Source organism: Hyla sarda, chromosome 2 (genome assembly GCF_029499605.1).
Source record: "Hyla sarda isolate aHylSar1 chromosome 2, aHylSar1.hap1, whole genome shotgun sequence".
Classification (NCBI taxonomy): domain Eukaryota; kingdom Metazoa; phylum Chordata; class Amphibia; order Anura; family Hylidae; genus Hyla; species Hyla sarda.
The window spans coordinates 182,950,116-182,971,234 of NC_079190.1; the positions used below are offsets into that span (position 1 = coordinate 182,950,116).

Below are 21,119 nucleotides of genomic sequence, written 5' to 3' on the forward strand. Positions count from 1 at the left end.
CTTCAAATCCACTTCAAACCTGAACTGGTCTCTGAAAAAAAGCGAGGTTCAAAATTTTGTGAAAAATTGGAAAATTGCTGCTGAACTTTGAAGCCCTCTGGTGTCTTCCAAAAGTAAAAACACGTCAATTTTATGATGCAAACATAAAGTAGACATATTGGAAATGTGAATAAAATAAAAAAATATTTTGAATATCCATTTTCCTTACAAGCAGAGAGCTTCAAAGTTAGAAAAATGCAAAATTTTCAAATTTTTCATCAAATTTTGGGATTTTTCACCAAGAAAGGATACAAGTTACCACAAAATTTTACCACTATGTTAAAGTAGAATATGTCACGAAAAAACAATCTCGGAATCAGATTGATAACTAAAAGCATTCCAGAGTTATTAATGTTTAAAGTGACAGTGGTCAGATGTGCAAAAAACGCTCTGGTCCTAAGGTGTAAAATGGCCTGGTCCTTAAGGGGTTAAAGGGGTACTCCAGCATTTTACATCTTATCTCCTATCCATAGGATAGGGAATAATCAGATTGTGTGTGTGTGTGTTTTGTGATCTTCTGCACCACTCTTTGTGTCCGGAGAAGGGTCGACAAGCCCCACCCATGTGTCTCTCTCAGAGATGCACGGGAATGGCTCTCCCATAGAGATGCATGGAGGGGGGACATTTCGACCCAGGGTGCCACAGCAGTAGGGACCCTTTGCAATCAGACACTTATTCCCTATGCTTTAGATAGAGAATAAGAAGTAAAATGCTGGAGTCCTTCCATTTAATAGGTTGTCAACTAAGAAATGAAAATGTCGGATCGTGTCAATTCATGTCTCTTAGTATGTTAGTATAATGCCACGGTTAGCAGCTATATAGATGCAATGTAATGGGGGGTGCAGTAAAGAAGGTCTGTTACCCGTCTTGTGGCTCACAGAATGGAAACTCTGACATTCTTATATGACAAACTACAGTTACCTTCATCTCACATAGAATTGATAGAGCTGCATTTCACTTATCAGCCGTTGTATTTATTTGCACTTGTCTTTGCAGCCCGTGTGATCGGCCTCGTGTTATTGAGTCCTTGCGAGGAACAGAAGTTATAGATATAGCTGCAGGTGGTGCACACAGTGCATGCATTACAGCAGCCGGAGAGCTATATACTTGGGGTAAAGGAAGATATGGACGTCTTGGACATGGTGATAGCGAGGATCAACTAAAGCCTAAGTTGGTTAGTATTTGTTTCCTTTTAACAAACAATAATACAGTGGGAGCTTGAATAAAATGGCAAAATACAAAAAAAAAAATATATATATATATATATATTAATTATATGTAAATCAAAAAATGTTGCAGTATCTTGTAATACTTTTTTTATTTGACTAACAGAATTTTGTAGAGACAAGCTTTCGGGATTCCTCCCTTTATCAAGTCCAACCAAAGCAAATCTAACTGTACTAACACGCTACTCAAATTTACTGTATATGTATGGATATATATATATATATATATATATATATATATATATATATGTATGATAGATAAATGGATATATAATCCATATCTCTATATCAAAATCGGCACCAAAATCCTTGCAGCAACCTCCATTTTGAGTTTTTTTTTTTTAAAGATTTTTGTGAATATACCCTTAGTGAACATAGGTCTAAGTCAGTGTTTCCCAACCAGGGTGCCTCCAGCTAGTGCAAAACTACACCTCCCAGCATGCCCGGACAGCCAACGGCTGTCCGGGCATGCTGGGAGGTGTAGTTTTGCAACAGCTAGAGGCACCCTGTTTGGGAAACACTGGTCTAGGTGTCCTGCATGCTAGTATCGTAGTCCTTACCCGTTTACTACAATAAACATTTAAAACTCCTCTAGATGTAAAAGTCTTTTGTTACACACCAGGTGGAGGCCTTGCAAGGATATCGTGTCATTGACATTGCCTGTGGTAGTGGGGATGCACAAACGCTCTGCTTGACTGATGACGACACAGTCTGGTCTTGGGGAGATGGAGATTATGGAAAACTTGGACGAGGGGGCAGCGATGGATGCAAAGTACCTATGAAAGTAAGTCTTAACTTTAAAGCAGTGTTTTCTAACCAGTGTGCCTCTAGCTGTTGCAAAATTACAACTCTCAGCATACCAGGCTTTTGAAAAGTAAAAAAAACATCTTAAATGCCTTTTGTTCAGGGAACCATGTCCAAATTATAAACTGAGGCGTTCAAAATCCAATCATTGCTCGATAGTCTACTAGTAAATATTACATACTGTAAGGGATTGTAGACTGCAAAATAGAAAATGCCTAAAACTTCTTAAGGGTACGTTCACATGTAAGCAGACTTGATGCACAGGATTTTCTGCTGCAGATTTCAATCTATCTTTCTATATATACATATATATATCTATATATCTATATATATAGATAGATAGATAGATAGATAGATAGATAGATAGATAGATAGATGTTTTTTATATAATATAAAGAGAAAGCCTGACTCACTGACTCATCAACGCCCAGCCTAAACCCTTGGACCTAGAAAGCTGAATTTTTTTCACAGGTGTTGTTTTTAAGACATAGTCGAGGAATAAGAAAGGATTTTTCGAATTTCAACCCTTAAGGGGGTGAGAAAGGGGTTCAAAGTTTGTATGGAAGTCCGTCATTTTTGAAGCTAGAAGCATGAAACTTTGTTTTTAGGCTAACAATTAGAGATAAAGAAACACGTGTTTTAAAGTTTTCTAAAATTCCGCCCCTGAAGGGGTGAAACGAGCGTTCAAAGTTTGTGTGAATTAACCCCTTGCAGCAGAACGCCGGGTATACCCGACACAGCGGCACGGGAGGGTTATGAAGCATCATACCTGCTCGGTCCCGGTTGCTATCAGCAGCCAGGACCCGTGACTAATGCCGGACATTGCCGTTCCGGCAGATGTACGGCATTAAAGCTTTAGATGTGGTGATCAAAGTTGAAAGAATTCGGGTTGTTTGGATTCCCGTAGACTTTACCCAGAGCGGCCTCATTACTATAGGATCGTAAAAAGTAGATCTCTGTTACCCCAAATTTAACGCAATCGAAGCCGCGGGCAAAAGCTAGTGTAAACTAAATGACTGAGCACAGCTTCGAATCGGCAGTTACTAATCCTTCGCATCAAATCTGCCCAGGCTCCTGTATGTGTGAATTTACCTTTTTAATGTAACTTCTGTACTATGAGGTTCATTGAAATTGCGCACTTGTCTAATTACATGTTACTCATGTTCTCTCTGATGTCTGATCAGGGCCCTATACCTTACATATGTTTTTCTTTTCAGATTGATTCTCTGACAGGACTTGGGGTTACCAAAGTGGAGTGTGGTTCTCAGTTCTCTGTGGCTCTGACTAAGTCTGGTGCAGTCTATACATGGTACATTATTTCTTGCCTATTGTAATCCGCAACAATGCAACCTAGATATGTGTGTGCGTGTATATATATCTCAATATATGTGTGTTTGTATGTATGTTACAGCATAACTAGAGATATTTTGATGAAGCTTTGTATACCTGTTACTTATGTCAACTAAAAATATAGTGCAGTTAAATTAACCCTAACCCACCTTTTTTTGCGAGGGTGGCGGTTTACTTTGATGTCCCATGCAAGTCTATGGGATTCCAGTACATCTGATCACGTTGGTCTCAGGCTGCAGAGATTGACCTGGACTTTTAAACATCCTGCTGTGGCATTCTTCTTACTAAAAAAAATGTAACGCTGAGTTGGCTATTTACTAATACATTTTTTAGTAATAATAACAGATGAACAGCACATCGCAGAGCTATAAGAGGAGATGTTACAGAATTATTGTTTTGTGGGGAATACAAGCATATAATAAAACAGGCAGGTTAGGTAAGGCCATCGTGGGTCCTCTTTAAGTATTTGATGGATAAAACCTGTCACTTTTTGTAAGTGGATGTTTAGGCCATTCCTTTTCATGTATCTTGTGTCAAACCAAGAGCTGTATGTAGTTCTGCATAGGTCTCCAAGGTAGGAGGGCTGTTCACATTCTTTGAGAACAATATACATCCATAAATGTCAATGGACTCCCTACAGTGCTTTATTTTCCATGCAGCACATTGATTCTTTGGTTCTCTCACAATAATGACTGATCATGGAAGCAGTAAATCAAACTGGCAATGACAAAACTATTTTTTACTCTTCTAACTATATGGCAACATATTGAGGAATATTTGTCAAAGCTAGTGCAAGGAAAGTAGAGCTGTTATTATAGCAACCGATCACATTACTGCTTTCATTTTCCAAAGGCCATTTGAAAGCCAGGATTGAACTGGTTCCTATGGGCAACTGCTCCTCTTCCTTTGCTGTTATATATCTGTCATTTACTTTGATTTGTGTCAGTAGGAGGAAGATACAAATCTGGTTTCTCCAGACAACATCTTCCTTTTCAGACTTAAATACATTATCATCCTTTAATTTTCATACATATTTACATTCTGTAACCCTAGTTTCTGAAACTGATATATAAACTTTAAAGGAGAACTCCAGCTAAAATTAATATTTTTCTGATCTGCCCGGGCTGCTGCAGCAGTATCCCAGCTCAGCAAATGATGGCCTTCTTCCTGGCCTGTTACATGACACAGCCGCTCACCCTATCACTGGCTGGCGTTTCTCTGAGCACATTGTGACGTGTCAGGCCCCAAAAGCAGGTAGAAGACTAAAGCAGGAGGACGGGATATCTCTTCCAGTGGCATCGGGGGAGTGGCGGAAGGCAAGTTCAGGTTTAATATTTTAGTTGCGGCAGCCTACACAGTATAAAAAAATGAAAATTTTGGCCGGAGTTTTCCAAACAAGCAAATGGTCAGTAGTGCATGATGGACGAATGGTATTTTTAACTGACAAATGTTCATATTCAGGGGAAAAGGTGACTATCACCGGCTAGGTCATGGATCAGATGATCACGTGCGGAGGCCACGACAAGTCCAGGGTCTTCAGGGGAAGAAAGTTATTGCGATTGCCACAGGGTCACTGCATTGTGTCTGTTGCACAGAGGACGGTAAGCTCTGTTTTTATTCTTCCATGCATGATTTCTTGTTTTCCATCCTTCTTGTCAGGAAGGGGAGGAGGGGATGCTTTCAGAATAAAATTAGTTTGTCTTTGATACTAGACTTTACAGCCAATCTCACAGTGGAAATAGCCAGCGTTTATTACTTGTTCCCTGAGGATACTGTGGGTTTATTGGTTCCTGAATTTTCTAATATTTTGTCAAGGTTTCTGTCTTCATATAATCTCAGCGCTGCTGCTTGTAATCGGCAAAGACGATCTAATCTGTGGAGTTTGTTTACTTCTGTTGCTGCTTCCATTTAAATTTACAGCCTGCGATTTTATCTTTATTCAGTAAAAGTCCATAGAGATCTCTATTTAAACTCACCAGTTAATTTTCACTGTGTAGATCACCTTACAGTGTTTATTTGTTCATGTTGCCATATACATTAAGGACCATCTGGTGCGGAAGAGGGTCAACTTCATACGTGTATAGTATTTGTACATAGAAATATGTAAGACCTCTACACTTCATACTGATCTTGCCCTAATTGTTGCCTAACCATATGGAACAATGATAAGAAGTTATCCAATAATATTGATGACTAGTACAATCTCATTTACCAGAACTCATTATCTACTGATGACAGGAGGACCTTTAAAAGGAAGTGATTTCTCACCCAAATACTGATCCCTACGGAAGGTGGTTATCCCACTTTGCCGACAAGCTTGATGCAACCCTCCATTCGGCACTGACTTTCTATGGGGGTGACATTCATTCTTGATTGGCAGTTGAGGCCAGCAGGGCTATGGTGAATACACCGCTGCTGGCCAAAACATGCGGTTCCTGGGCTTTGGTACGGTGCGGTGGTAATCTAATGAGCAGTAAACAAGGAAAGACAGGATTAGGCACAAGATGAAAAAGATGAAAGTTTAATTAATATATGTATTTGCAAACTTGTTAATCTTTGCATTATCTACTGATAAAACCTTTTATAGGAATATGCCTTTAAGGACAGGGGAAGCTGAATGGAGTAGATCTCTGTTTACCACCTATTTTCTTAGGCAACGTTCACATCACGATTTCTCCATCCGACTTGAGTAAACGATTTTATAACTAAAAACCTTTGAAATTGTATATAAAGTCGGATCCAATGACCTCCATTAAAAAATCGGATCCATTACACACATCCAATTTGATCCGCATCCGATTTCACACAATTTTTGTTCAGGACTGAAATCATGGTCAAACCCTATTTCAAACCCGAACAAAAATTGTGTGAAATCGGATGCGGATGAAATCGGATTTGTGTAATGGATCCGATTTTTTTAATGGCGGTCATTGAATCTGACTTTATATACGATTTCATACGATTTTAAGTTATAAAATCGTTTACTCAAGTCGGATGGAGAAATCATGATGTGAACGCAGCCTTAGTTGAAATACGAAGGCACAGTAGACAGTACAGCAATAAAAAGTTCCTATCCTAGGCAGATAGGACAAAGTAGGGCATTTAATGTATGAGGTGCTTGCAACGATGTTTGACACCATACACTGTCTGCCAAAGTGCCCTTGTATATTATTTATACGGTGCAACTCAGTCAGTTTACCTTCCATCTAGGGAGAGACATGACAGCTATTCTTTATTCTGCACTTGTTCCCCATAATATTGAGAGTAAGTGGAGACTAACAATCTGAGGACAGGTTGGAAAGTAGTATTTTTTTCCCCTTAAATTTGTCATTAAAAAATGCAGATTACAGTGGGACCTGCAATAAATTGATAGTATTGGGTACACTTGAGGTGGGTTGGCACTGCTCTTCTCTAGTGAGAAAGGACACTGCTGCAAATCTTGTAAGATAAATGAGCAAGCTTGTTACTGTGTGCTGTAAATTTATACCAAGGTGAAGCAAAGATCATGCTTCATGCACCCATGTCTGTCAGATAATCCCCTGTTGTGTGGGCTGCCAGCAACATAACTCCAATCCCTTCTTTTCCTTTGGCTTCCTCCCACCGGGCAGTGCTTGGGTGCTACTGATGTCATGTACATATGGCACACAGTCTATCAGAGCTGCTGGTCAGATCATCCAGACTTCCTTCACTCTCCACCCTCTCCCTTTAGACGTGAGGTATTATCCTAGGCAATAAAGAAAATGAATTGATCCAGCACTTGGAAAAACAGCAGCTTTATTTTCAAATCCTCTTTAAAATGGCATGGAGCTTGTTACACTTCACATCATCTGAGCGATCTTGCCACATTTCGAGCGCATGCGCTCGAAACGTGTTAAGTTTGCTCAGATGATGTGAAGTGTAACAAGCTCCATGCCATTTTAAAGAGGATTTGAAAATAAAGCTGCTGTTTTTCCAAGTGCTGGATCAATTCATTTTCTTTATTGTTGGACACACAGAGTCTGGGTGGAGATCCAAGCATGGGAGTTAGTAGGTGAGCTGGACTTTCCACATTATCCTAGGCAATCCCTTAGTGAAAATAAGATCATCTTGACTGATGACCAGAGTACCCTGTCTTTTCTGTTTTAATTAATGTTGTTTATTATGTATGACTAATACACACCCTTGGCATAATTCTTCTCAATTTGGGATTATTCCTAGAAATCACTGGAATAAACTCAGATACCCACTTGACTTGCCTAACAACCATATGCGACATAGTTGTCACAGCTGTGTACCACACACAAAGCAAGCAAACAAACCAAAAGGGCATTTTTCTAGCAATAAATTCCTTCACCATACCTGCTAATTTTGCTGAGTAAAAAAGTAACAAGCTATTCCCAAAACCATGCCCACAGACATACCCCTAACCACTACCTCAGCCACAGCCTCACATGTAGAATACCTCTTTTACTGCAATATTGTTGTCAGTCTGTCATCTAAGTTTAGGAGGACCTCCTATACACAAGCGACAGACTGACAACAGCTATCATTACCCATATAAGTGAATACAGTTACATCTGGTGACACACAGGTGACATCTCTTCTTATTTGAGTTCTTCACTTTCCCTTGATAGGCTTTATTAGGGAGACAGATCCCTTCCTGTAGTTTTCCTCCATTAGGTAGTTGCCACAAGTAAGTTGACCCCTCCCCCTCCTCTAGATAGCTGCCCCCTGTTAGTAGACACCCTGGAGATATTTGCTCCTGGTAGGGAGATCCCGCTAGATAGTTGCCCACTTGTAGTTAGGTGCACTCCTGTATATAGTTGCCCCCTTCTCCGTAGGTAGCAGACCCACTATAGATGCCTCCTCAGGATTAATAAAAAGAAAACAAAAAACATACTCTCCTAGTTGCTAGGTCCAGCTTAGTCCACAGCATGACTGCTCCTCTTTCTTCCATTCATGCTCTGGCACATGATGACGTCACTTGTGAGCGTATAAGAGGAGAACAGTCTATTGTGGCTGCCGGATAATGCATCCGGTGGGCCCATAGAATAGAATGACAGGGCGAGTAGCCAAACAATGGCTTTTCCCTCTGTCAAAGTTTGGTGCTACAAAAGCACAGTCCCGCCTAAATTGGGACAGTTGGGGGCATGCTTCCCAGCTAATAACTTTTATACCTTTTTTCTACACATTCACATTTCACGTCTTTTCAATGCAGCAGCAGGTAATGTGAACCATTTACATCTTTTTTTTCATAGACCTAAAGCTTGTGTAAGCTGCTTAGATGCCACATTTCTATCACAATAGCATAGTCATAGTTATTGTCATTCTGTTTCTGTTCAGATATTTTCGTTCCCATTATATAGAAGCAACTGTTGTCATCTTTTAGTATAGGGAACTGATAATGAAACCTTTTTGGCTCTACAGCATGAGTATGGGTGCCTGGCCAGCATTCTCGGGCTGTATTTGTGGAATTGGAAACACAGTAAGGTGTACAATTTAGATACTTTTAAAACTGTAATAAAGAGGAACAAGCGATTGAACTTTTCTCCCCCTCCTACTATTTTCCCTGTATGTACAATCTTGATAAATTATGTCTGTGTGTGTTTTTAGGTGAAGTCTACACATGGGGGGATAATGATGAGGGACAGCTTGGAGATGGCACCACGAATGCTATTCAGCGGCCCCGCCTTGTTGCAGCTCTTCAGGGTAAAAAGATAAACAGAGTTGCCTGTGGTTCTGCTCACACATTGGCCTGGTCTACAAGTAAACCTGCTAATGCAGGCAAGCTCCCTACACAGGTAACCTATCCCAGATTAACCTATCATTTGGTTAAATAGGACAAAAAAAGGAGTTGTCTGGGGGAAAATTTCTCCAAAGTGGGAGTGGTGAAAAATAATGAATAAGCTATAATCTCCTTCTGTGATCCCCCACAGCTGCCACGCTGATGTTCCCATACCTCCACTGGTCTTGGTTTCTAGGTTCCTGTGATGTCCACACCTGCAGGACGAGCCCGCTCAGCTTATCATTTACTGAGGCAGGACACTGCTGTGGCCACTGACTGGCAGAGCGGGACAGTTTTTATGGGGTCAGGACGTCACTGGAAGAAGTGAAGACCAGTGGAGGAGCTTGACAATTGTGGGTGACTGAGGTTGTTAAGTATAGCTTTTTGTTGTAATTACACCATTCACAGCCATGGAGAAAAATGTTATTTTCCCTTGGACAGCTTCCATATTTATCTATCTAGTCCAAAATTGTCTTACTATAACTAGTAGAGCAGTGTATATATGGGGGAATAAATAGAGAACATTTAGCCATCTGGCTGTTGGCCCTACCTTTAGAAGGCTTTTTATAAATGAAAGGGATGCACAATGTTAAAAATATGGCAAATTGTTTGTGAGTTAGCAGCTTTTAGATGCAGATGCACAAAGTTAAGCTTTGTATGCAATGTGCCAAAATTATGTGCCAGAAAATGATTGGCACCATTTAAAAAAACATAACAAAAAACCTCAGTCATGCTTTTAGTCCAAAATAACTGCTTGGAAGTGGCCCATCATGTGCAGAATAGCCCATGTGCCAAAATATTGGAACAAATCTAACCAAAAAAATGTTGGACAAAGTCGAATTTATTCCCTCCATAGTGCATCTAGATGAAAACGCCCATAATTCCAGAAACTGTTATTTTATTTAACCCAGACTTTATAAAACACATTGTAGTCTGTGGCCTGGGTTTCTTCTCTTATTTTTTTAAACGTTAAGGCAGTTATGTGTGTTCTTTCACCTAGTCAGTATGTCAGTTCTGGTTGGTACAGTAACACATGAACTGTCATATGGTCTGTTGCTCTTTTTCTATTCATTAATAATAATAAACCTGTGTGACAATTACTATTACAGGTACCAATGGAATATAACCACCTTCAAGAGATTGCAATTATAGGCTTAAGAAACAGGTTGCTGTTACTTCACCATATCTCTGAGCTCTTTTGTCCATGCATCCCTATGTTTGATTTGGAGGGAAAACTAGATGAGACTGGTCAAGGTCCCTCCATTGGCTTTGATACGTTGCGTGGAATTCTGATCTCCCAAGGAAAGGTAAGAGTCTGAACTGCAGTAAAATTCTTACAGTATGAAAAATATGTGAATTTGAGACCTGGGATAGAACTTCCACTTTTTCTTCCCCTTGATGTCTTCCTGAGCCGTCCGTTAAAATAGTCTTGCTTTCTGCTCTGGCAGTGATATGTTGTCTTGTCATTTCATGGGTTGCTTGTTCTCTTACACACTGCTAGGCTGTGCTAGTTCTTTCACAGCATGTTGCCTAACAAACATGTTCTCCAATGATGTGCAGCCAAGTAGAGAACTGTAAGTAAAGCAAACACTAGTGGTAACCTGCTGTTCTCCTGCTCACCGGGCCTATAGATAATATCTTAGCATTGTGTATAATGTGCACTATTAGCACTTGCATTGTTAGACTGACTTTAAATTGTCTCTGCAGGAGGCTGCATTCCGCAAAGTTGTCCAAGCAACTATGGTACGAGACCGCCAACATGGCCCAGTGGTTGAATTGAACAGAATACAGGTACGTTGGTTTGTCTGGTGACCTTTAACTGGATAGATCTACAGATACAATTCTGGAACACTTTTTTTCTGGCCCTTGTAATGCTAACTTGCTTTCCCGATATGCAACAAATGGGATACAGCAGCAAGATCTCCAGTGATTATACCGTATATGAAAACTAACTGCTGTACAAGTTACTTACAGTTTAGCATTGAAATAAAAAACTGGTGTGAATTTTAAGTCACAGTCATAATGACTTTTCCTTTGCTCTTTTATGATCATAAACATATTTTTTCATTTGATTGATATATATTTTTTATGATTTGTTTTGTAGGTGAAACGTTCAAGAAGTAAAGGAGGTTTGGCAGGTCCAGATGGTACCAAATCTGTATTTGGCCAGATGTGTGCTAAAATGACTTCCTTTAGTCCTGACAGCCTTCTGTTACCTCATCGCGTCTGGAAGGTCAAATTTGTTGGTATGAGCTTTATACATTTTGGATGTACATTACACTCCAATCTTAGCCTTATTTTATTTGCTAAGTGTGAATGTGGCTTTAAATGGCAAATTGCAGTGAACCTTGACAAATAAACATACCCTTTGGCCTAGGACTTGCTGCCATAGTGCTGTTTACATCATCTTTTTGCCATCTGTTGAAAGGAACGATTTCCTGTTTTTTTTTTTTTTTTTTTTTACATTTCATAACAGTACCTTCAAAACAGGTTGCATCCTATTGCCTTTGTCTTTCTGTTACAAAAAAAAAAGCAGAATCCACTAGCAACCTGGTCTTTAAGGGAAACTGACAAGAGGGTCATCCACACTAAGCTGAAATAGGCTTATGGTGTTAACCCTCTTTCCAACAAGGTGTCATTCACCAGAATCCGTGGACCTGTTGCAGACTTATGAGCAAAAGTAAATATATGCCAGTTTAGAGAAACTAGCAATGGGGGCATTCACTTTGCACTTTTAGTGACGATCTCCTGGCTATCCCACCCGCTCCTTCATTATTATTCAATCCTTCTTCTGCTAATGTCGCTCCCCACAGCCGAATGGGGAGACGCATCACTACTCCTGCTGCTGTATCTGCAGCTGCACAGCTGAATCACTTGGCTGCGGGGAGTGATGTAAACAGAAGAGTTAATGGTAATGAAGGGACAAGTGGGACGGGCAAGAGATAGTCACTAAAAGAGCAATAGGAACACCCCCTTACTAGCTTCTCTAAACTAGCATATTTTTACTTTTGCTCAACAGATCTACCAATGCTGCTGAGAGATACCACATTTAAAAGAGGGACACACACACTATGTGGGAGATTTATCAAACCCTGTGCAGAGTAAATGTTGACCTGTTGCCCATAGCAACCTATCAGATTTCTTCTTTCATTTCTAACAAGGCCTCTGAAAAATGATAGAAGCTATCTGGTTGCTATGGGTAACTGGTCAACTTTTTCGTTGTGCAGGTTTTGATAAATCTCCCCCCTATAAGTCTATATGTTCAGCTTAGTGTGGGTGACTATCTTGTCAGTTTCCCTTTAACAGGACAAAAAAAAAAAAACACCCCATCATTCTTGTGTCCTGTTGAATATTGTCCTATTGGTAAATTTGCCCAACAATTAAAAAGAAAGAAAAAAAGGGAAATAAACTTTCACTCACCTTCCTGCGTTCCCCCTGAGCGCCGTTACAGCTGATCGGTCCTCCGGTTCGGTCTGCTGCCTTCTTTCTGTGCACGGATAGTCTCACGGCGTTCAGCCTATCACTGGCCGAGGTGGGACATCGCTGCCGCTGGTGGTAGGCTGAGTGCTGTGTGACGATCTGTGCACACGTAAGAAGGAAGAAGACTGGACTGGAGGACCGATCAGCTGTAAAAGCGCTGAGGGGGAATGCTGAAAGGTGAGTGAAAGTTTATTTTCATTTTTTTTTTCAGCCCAGGCACAACGGAGGAGGACTAGAGTACCGTATATACTTGAGTATAAGCCGAGTTTTTGAGCACGATTTTTCGTGCTGAAAACGCCCCCCTCGGCTTATACTCGAGTGAACTAAAAAAAATAAAAATACCAGTGGAGAGGTGGTCTGGGCCGTCCATCTTCGGCCATCTATGCTGCACGGACCGTCCAGTGGGGAGAGTTAGTCGTTCCGGGCTGTCCATCTTCACTGGGAGGCCCTCTTCTCCGCTCCAGGCCAGCCCCGAACTAGTGACGCTGCATTGACGCCACCGCTCAGGGACGTCCATCGCAACGTCACTAGTCCGTGGTCGGCCGGGAGCGGAGAAGAGGGCCTCCCGGTGAAGATGGACAGCCCGGAACGACTAACCCTCCCCACCGGACGGTCCCTGCAGCATAGATGGCCGAAGATGGACGGCCCGGTGAGTAGAAAACAAAAGGGGGGGTCTGGATGATGACGAAGGGATTGACAGGCGGTGATGATGAAGGGGGGAGATGATGACGAGGGTGTTAATGACGAGGGTCTGGATGATGACATGGGGGGCATGATGTATTTCCCACCCTAGGCTTATAGTCGAGTCAATAACTTTTCCTGGGTTTTTGGGGTGAAATTAGGGGCCTCAGCTTATATTCGTAACGGCTAATACTCGAGTATATACGGTACTCCTTGAAAAAAATAAGTACAGGGATGTAAATACGTGGTGTGATCCTAGCCCCAATATGAAATGCCCTTGTATTATGCTTATGTGAAACAGTTTTTGAGTGTTTGTAAAAGGTTGAACTGCTGCCAAGTTCAGATATTGGTCCTGGTGCAACATGACAGAGCTTGAACAGTCTTATAAAGTAGAATGTGGTAAATTACCATTTTCACATGTGTGGTGCTAATAAGAGACCTGTCTAAGACTCGAGGTGAAGTAACATACAAACTCATTGTTTTGGCATATTAGGCGAATCTGTTGATGACTGTGGAGGCGGCTATAGTGAATCCATTGCAGAAATGTGTGAAGAGCTTCAAAATGGACTGACTCCACTTCTTATTGTAACTCCAAATGGAAGAGATGAGTCTGGGGCTAACAGGGACTGCTTCTTGCTGAATCCAGCGGCAAAGACCACCCTTCACATGAACATGTTCAGATTTCTTGGTAAGTCTTCTCCTTGGAGGAGAACAGTATTATGAACAGAAGAATGCGTGTATAGCCTATTCATATAGGGTTTCATTTGATCTAAAGTGAGCTAGCACACAGTCATGATGGTTTTCTTGGGACATTGTCACGATCTGGGGAATAGGGTTCACAGCATTTTTTTTTTATCTGCGATTTGGAGGGACTTTTTTTTTATTTGTAAAATGCCTCTGCAGTTTTTGAACCAAAAGTTGATCCAGCAGGGAGGAGAAAAGACTTCCTTCCTATTATATTTCCCATTTCTTTTTTTAATCCACTTTAAAGGGGTATTCCACCCTTAGACATTTTATCCTGCTCTCCATGCAATGCCGGGTGATGCTTCAGTCTCGGAAATGCTGCATTTCTGAGACAGAGAAGTGACGTCACGCCCCAAATGTTACTACCCCTTAAAAAAAAAAAAAAATTCTGATGTCACTTAGTTTCCTGCTTATCCCCCTCCATTTATGCACAAAACAAACATTTATGCCTGAGCTGTGCTCCAAATATTACACATATAGAAGTCCTGGCCCTTATATACAAGTTGCAGCAAGCTTGTGAAGTCATGACCTATTATATACACTTGTTAGTAGAAGGATTATTAGAATGCATTCCAGATTACCCAATAATACAATGTACTCCTTATCCACATGATAGGGTAAAAGTATCTGATCAGTATGGGCACTTTCTTGATGTGACAATAGCCTTATATGTAATTCCGGTTACAATGCAGCTGTATATTTGGTGCAGTCTTCCTGGGAAAGCTTGAACTGAGTGAAACTAATAAATTGTAGACAAAACTCGAAATTGAACACATTCCAGGTCCGCAGTGTATGCTTCTATATTAACAAATGCTAAGTATTTGCAGTAAGAAATCATTTGTGCTACTGCCAGCCTTGGTATAGAATGCTGCATTGCAGCCAGTTAGAGAGAACTGGACATTAAGAGGTGTTTCAAAGAAATAAACTGTACCAAAAATAGGGATAAGAGGAAAATGCAGCCCATGGTTATATAGATTGTGAAGATGCCCTAAGGCTTGTTTATGAGAAGCAATGCAGAAAAAATAGAACTGTTACCCAAAGCAATCTGTCAGGTCTCTTTGCTCCCTTTTCAGGTATGCAGTAGAAAAATGAAAGCGCTATTCAGAATAATAGCCTGGGTTGGTTAATAGCAAGTGACTCAGAAACTATTAAATCATTTCTGTTCTCTTTTTCTCTAGGTGTGCTTCTTGGAATTGCAATTCGAACTGGGAGCCCTCTAAGTCTTAATCTGGCTGAACCGGTGTGGAAGCAGCTGGCAGGCATGAATCTGACAATTGCTGACCTCAGTGAGGTAAAGCTCAGATTTAACCGCCTAATGTATGTTCATATTAGCAGAAGAAGAACACGCTGTCACGGTAGCCAAATACACCTCTCTGTGGAGGGATATAGAGAAATACTCATTTATTATATCTCCAAATTCAAGATAAGCACACAATTCAAGATTATCCTTGTCTGGCCTGGTCCTAACAGGGGGAATGGACTCTGTATGCAACATTTGCATTGCGTTTTAAACAGCATCTTTTCCTTTTTTTTTATTTTTCAGGTGGATAAAGACTTTATTCCTGGTCTTATGTATATTCGGGACAACGAGGCAACATCAGAAGAATTCGAAGCAATGATTCTTCCTTTCACTGTGCCCAGCGCAAGCGGTCAAGACATACAACTGAGCTCCAAGCACACGCATATAACCCTTGACAATCGAGCAGAGTATGTCAGGCTTGCCATTGGCTACAGGTACGTAGATAGATTTTATATATATATATATATATATATATATATATATATATATATATATACACACATACACACACACACACACATCTTTTTGCCACTACATAGTGTAATTGGGGGAGAGTTATCATTATTTTCTTTTAAGTGATGTTTAAAGTCATTTTTGTTTTGTGTTGCTTACTTGAGACACATTTAACATACAGGGGGGGGGGGGGGAAGCACCAATTTGAATATTTCCTCCTCTCCTCTTAGCACTCTTAAAATGTTTCACAAAAAGACTTTTCAGTTTTGTAAATCAGGTCTGGATGGGTTTGCACCTTCCCCTTTTTTTTTTTTTTTTTTTTTAATGCCTACGTGCGACATTCAAACTTAATAAATTCACAACCACTGCAAAGTGAAAGTTGCTTAGGAAAGGCTGTTTGCTAATTTATGTGTACACTCAAAAGTTGCAAAAAAACAAAGTGCTCAGGAATAAAAAAAAAAGAAAACACTAAATGCAATGATAAATCTCCCCCATTAATTTTCTTGGTTTTGGCTCAGATTGGCTAGATTCAAGAGCTGTCAGACGGGCCTATAAAAGCTGTCATGACGTGATGATCAGACCGAAGCTTCAGAGGGCGTAGATCAGTGGTCTGCTAACTGTGGCACTCCTCCAATACTGCAACTCCCAGCATGCCAACAGATTTCCTGCCATGCTAGGAGTTGTAGTTTTGCAACAGGTGGAAGCCCACAGTTTGGAGACCACTTATGTTTAGCATTGATCACAGTATGACTTCAGAAGGCCATTTATTTACTATTTATCTATTAAGTCTTTTTTTCAGTTTGGCTTGTAGAGCAGATTATATTGTTTAATCCCATATAACTCATCAAGGAACATAAATAATCTAATAGATGTGTATTGATCAGCTCTATGCTTTGCAAAGAAAAAATAGTGTGGAGACCAAACTTTGTTCTATGCAAGCTGGGGTAAATATATCTTGTGATTTTGACAGTCAAGTTTGAAAAACTTCTATTACAATAGAATTAAAACATAAAATGAAATTATAACTACTGCATATCAAGGGGTTCTATGGCAAATAAATTAACATGCACATACTATGTAGTCCTGCGGGGGGCAGTGTTGGCTGAAAATACGTCTGCTGCTAAATTTATACAGATAAGATGTCTAATAGTTGCCAGGGAGGCATGAATAAAAAGTGGAAGTCAAGCCCGGCTTTTATTTGTTAAATATAACGGCTTTATGTATCAAGAAAAAGAAAAACTGCATACACTTTATTCATGTTACATGAAACACAAATCCATATATTAGAATTTAGTTAGGCATAGTTCGCCTTAAGTATTAACCGTTGCCATTCAGTCCACCCCTGTGCACTGAGGGGGCGGCAGGTCTGAATCAGTAAAATGGTGTTACAGAATACGTACACACTTGCCTGCTCTATTCCCCACTAGCTGGGAGGGGAAGTGCAGCTTCGGATAGGTGGCATTAACATTCTGGAGTCTTTCATTTAAGACTGCCAAAAAGAAATAAAAGAAAAAGGCACACCTTGCAAACCCGACATATTCTGTCAGGTTGTGCACCAGAATTTGCATTGGAATTGAAAAAAACACAACTAACTCTCCATATTACTAAGAGAACTCAAAAAAGGGGTGTGATCGTTGGGAAAAGTAGGGAAAGTGGAAAATGTAGGGAAACCTTAGTAAGTATCGTGGGAAAAAAATTGAGGATATTAAAATCCACAAAGAAACCTACACTCCACTCTTAGTAAATAAGGGCCTATAGTGGTGGTGGGGTCATTTATCAAGCTTTTTACACTGCCCTTTGTTGTAAATTGTTGCAGATTTGTCGCACTTACACAAAATTGTGCGTCTTTTTGCTGAATTGATTTTGACTGTAATGACTTTGGTACACAATTTTGCTTTTTCACTCTGCAGTGGTAAGAGACTTATGAAGTGTGACTATTCTCGAAAAGATGCAGATTTGTCGCGTAGCTCTTAATTGCACCACAAACACACACCAGCCCAGACCTGGCTTACAACACTGGCTGTAGGCAGCAGTTTCAAAAAGTCATACAAAGGTCGCAGGGGTGAAAAGAAGTCTCAGAATAGGAATCATACAAAGTGATGTTCTGAAGGGAAAATTCACAAAAACATTGTAGTAGCCCCATATTTATCACTTGCTCTGCACCATGTAATAAATCTTGTGCAGGTACACTCCAACTACACCATCAAAACCTGTGTATAACTTATATACACCTGCACTGACTTTGATAATTGTCCGCCATAGTTATAGTCCTGCAGCCTGTGTAAATTTGTGGCTTGTTACAGATGTGGCATAGAAGACAAGGTCTTTTTAAGCACAAAGGCGTTTCTGGCCTAAAAGGCCCTTTTATCAGGGATAGTGCATCAAGTGCACTTTACCCGACATGGGCCATTCCTAGAGTGGCAAAATGATCAACAAACCATTGTAAAGCAGTATTTGTCAGTAAGACACTGTTGGTATTAGTTTTACAACAGAACCAGCAAAATAGACGCTGCAGCACAGGTGTGAACAGATCCTAAAACTATGTTTACACTTACATTGGAGATTCTAAAAGAGATTTATCAAAACCTTTCCAGAGGAAAAGTTGCTGAATTGCCCATAGCAACCAATCAGATCGCTTCTTTCATTTTTTTAAAGGCCTTTTCAGAAATGAAAGAAGCGATCTGATTGGTTACTATGGGCAACTTTTCCCCCAGTTCCCAAATGTTGCCAGATTTAATAGAATAGTGGTGCATCAGGTGTGAACAGATCCTGTCCATAGTTGTTGCTGTCACAGTATATCTCAGGGCTGTTTTAGTAGCTTAAGTTTCAGTTAATTTGTGCCTACCCCCTTAAGGACATCCACCTTAAAAAAAATGGCGTTACAAGAACATGTTAGGGTCTATTCACATGGCAGAATTTCCTCAGGTGGAAATCCTCCTCAAATGAAAGCCCAATACACTTCTATAGGAGTCAACACTCCCACTAACACTTTAACAGAATTTCCGCTTGGATTCCACACCAATTCCGCATCAATTCAGCACAAAATCCACATTCCCAGTGGAAGCGGAATTTGGGCGAATTAAATTTTGAGTTCTCTCCTCCATTTTGCTGCTACTCCTGTGAAACACCTAAAGGGTTAACAAACTTTCTGAATGTCATTTTGAATACTTTGAGGGGTGCAGTTTCAATAATGGGGTCCATTATGGGAGATTTCTTACAGATAGGCCCCTCATATCCACTTCAAACTTAACTGGTCTCTGAAAAATTCAGATTTAGAATTTTTCATGAAAATTCGGAAAATTGCTGTTTTACTTTGAAGCCCTCTAATGTTTTCAAAAAGTAAAAACATGTCAACTTTCTGATGCCAACATAAAGTAGACATATTGTATATGTGAATCAGTATATAATGTGACATGTCTATTTTCCTTAAAAGCAGACAGTTTCAAAAGAAAAATGCTAAATTCTCCAAAATTTCATGCAATTTTGGAATTTTTCGCAAAAGAGATGATGCAAGTATTGAGGAAAATTTCCCACTATCTTTAAGTAGAATATGTCACAAAAAACTGTCTCTGAATCAGAATTTAAGTAAAAGCATCTGAGTTATTAATACATTAACCTGTTGGGGACGAAGGGCGTATCCATACGCCCGTGGAAATTTCGGTCCCCGCCCGCAGGCACCCCGTGCAAATGCCCAGGGGGGTCATTAGACCCCCCCCATGTCGGCAATCGGCGCAAATCGCAAGTGAATTCACAATTGCGCTTTGCGCCGATTCCGGGTCTATGGTGACCCGGAATATAAGGGGGATCGCGGGTGTCTAAGACACCCACGATCCCCCTAAAGCGATAGGAGTGAGGTGGCACGGGAGCCACCCCTCCTATCCCTGCTATTGGTGGTCTAGACGCGACCACCAATAGCAGATCGGGGGCGGGGAGAGTTTACTTTCGTTTTCCCCGTCCTGCCCACCCACAATAGGCGGGCCAAAACGGGGAAAACGAAGAGGAGCAGCGCCAAAGATCACTTACCCGTCCGGAGGCAGCGGAACGACGGCGATCAGCGGGCAGCGACAGAGATCTGCGGGCGGCGTGCGGTAGAAGAGGACGGCTCCCTGGATGCGATATAAGCCGGTGAGTTGCCTAGCAACATCTAGAGGGCTACAGTCTGAGACCACTATAGTGGTCTCTAGACTGTAGCCCTCCAGATGTTGCAAAACTACAACTCCCAGCATGCCCAGACAACTGTTTGCTGTGTGGGCATGCTGGAATTTGTAGTTTTGCAACAGCTGGAGGTCTACAGTTTAGAGACCACTGCACAGTGATCTCTATACTGCCCTCTAGATCTCGCAAAACTACAACTCCTAGCATGCCCACACAGCTGTTTGCTGTCTGGGCATGCTGGGAGTTGTAGTTCTGCAACATCTGGAGGTCCACAGTTTGGAGATCACTGTTCAGTGGTCTCTAAATTGTAGCACTCTAGATGTTGCAAAACTACAAATCCCAGCATGCCCACACAGCAAACAGCTGTCTCGGCATGCTGGGAGTTGTAGTTGCGTACCTCCAGCTGTTGCAAAACTACAACTCCCAGCATGCACGGTCTGTCAGTACATGCTGGGAGTTGTAGTTTTGAAACAGCTGGAGGTTCCCCCCCCCCCCCCCCCCACCTGTGAACGTACAGGGTACATTCACACGGGCGGGTTTACCGTAAGTTTCCTGCTTCAAGTATGAGCTGCGGCAAATTTTTCGCTGCAGCGCAAATTCCTAGCGGGAAACTCACCGTAACCCGCCAGTGTGAATGTACCCTAAAAACACTACACTAACACCTAATAAAGAGTAAAACACTACATATACACCCCCTTACACTGTCCCCCCCAATAAAAATGAAAAGCGTATTGTACGGCAGTGTTTCCAAAACGGAGCCTCTAGCACTTGCAAAACAACAACTCCTCGCATTTCTGGACAGCCACTGACTGTCCAGGCATGCTGGGAGTTTAGCAACAGCTGGAGGCACCCTGTTTTGGAATCACCGGCGTAGAATACCCCATGTCCACCCCTATGCAATCCCTAATTTAGTCCTCAAATGCGCATGGCTCTCTCTCACTTCGGAGCCCTGTGGTATTTCAAGGAAACAGTTTAGGGCCACATATGGGGTATCTCCGTACTCGAGAGAAATTGCACTACAAATTTTGGGGGGCTTTTTCTCCTTTTACCCTTATGAAAAGGAAAAGTTGGGGTCTACACCAGCCTGTTAGTGTAAAAAAAAATTTTTTACACTAACCTGCTG

The 21,119-nt window shown here is 41.1% G+C and overlaps 1 protein-coding gene and 1 long non-coding RNA gene across 9 annotated transcripts in view; one reads left to right on the top strand and one right to left on the bottom strand.

Moving 5' to 3' along the window:
* Positions 1 to 21,119, top strand: part of HERC2 (HECT and RLD domain containing E3 ubiquitin protein ligase 2) — a 224,831-nt gene that overhangs the window by 190,824 nt on the left and 12,888 nt on the right. For all 8 annotated transcript variants that reach the window (XM_056555877.1, XM_056555882.1, XM_056555880.1 and 5 more), the window contains exons 80-90: positions 1,036 to 1,213; positions 1,888 to 2,049; positions 3,287 to 3,378; positions 4,881 to 5,020; positions 9,012 to 9,199; positions 10,293 to 10,490; positions 10,891 to 10,974; positions 11,288 to 11,429; positions 13,838 to 14,032; positions 15,267 to 15,379; positions 15,632 to 15,822. In XM_056555877.1, the coding sequence (XP_056411852.1) occupies positions 1,036 to 1,213; positions 1,888 to 2,049; positions 3,287 to 3,378; positions 4,881 to 5,020; positions 9,012 to 9,199; positions 10,293 to 10,490; positions 10,891 to 10,974; positions 11,288 to 11,429; positions 13,838 to 14,032; positions 15,267 to 15,379; positions 15,632 to 15,822 (1,683 nt within the window). The remainder of the gene's footprint in view (positions 1 to 1,035; positions 1,214 to 1,887; positions 2,050 to 3,286; positions 3,379 to 4,880; positions 5,021 to 9,011; positions 9,200 to 10,292; positions 10,491 to 10,890; positions 10,975 to 11,287; positions 11,430 to 13,837; positions 14,033 to 15,266; positions 15,380 to 15,631; positions 15,823 to 21,119) is intronic.
* The window catches only part of LOC130355579 (uncharacterized), a 44,915-nt gene that overhangs the window by 13,065 nt on the left and 10,731 nt on the right, over positions 1 to 21,119 (bottom strand). The window contains exon 2 of the long non-coding RNA XR_008888587.1: positions 5,688 to 5,882. This is a non-coding gene — a long non-coding RNA (uncharacterized LOC130355579). The remainder of the gene's footprint in view (positions 1 to 5,687; positions 5,883 to 21,119) is intronic.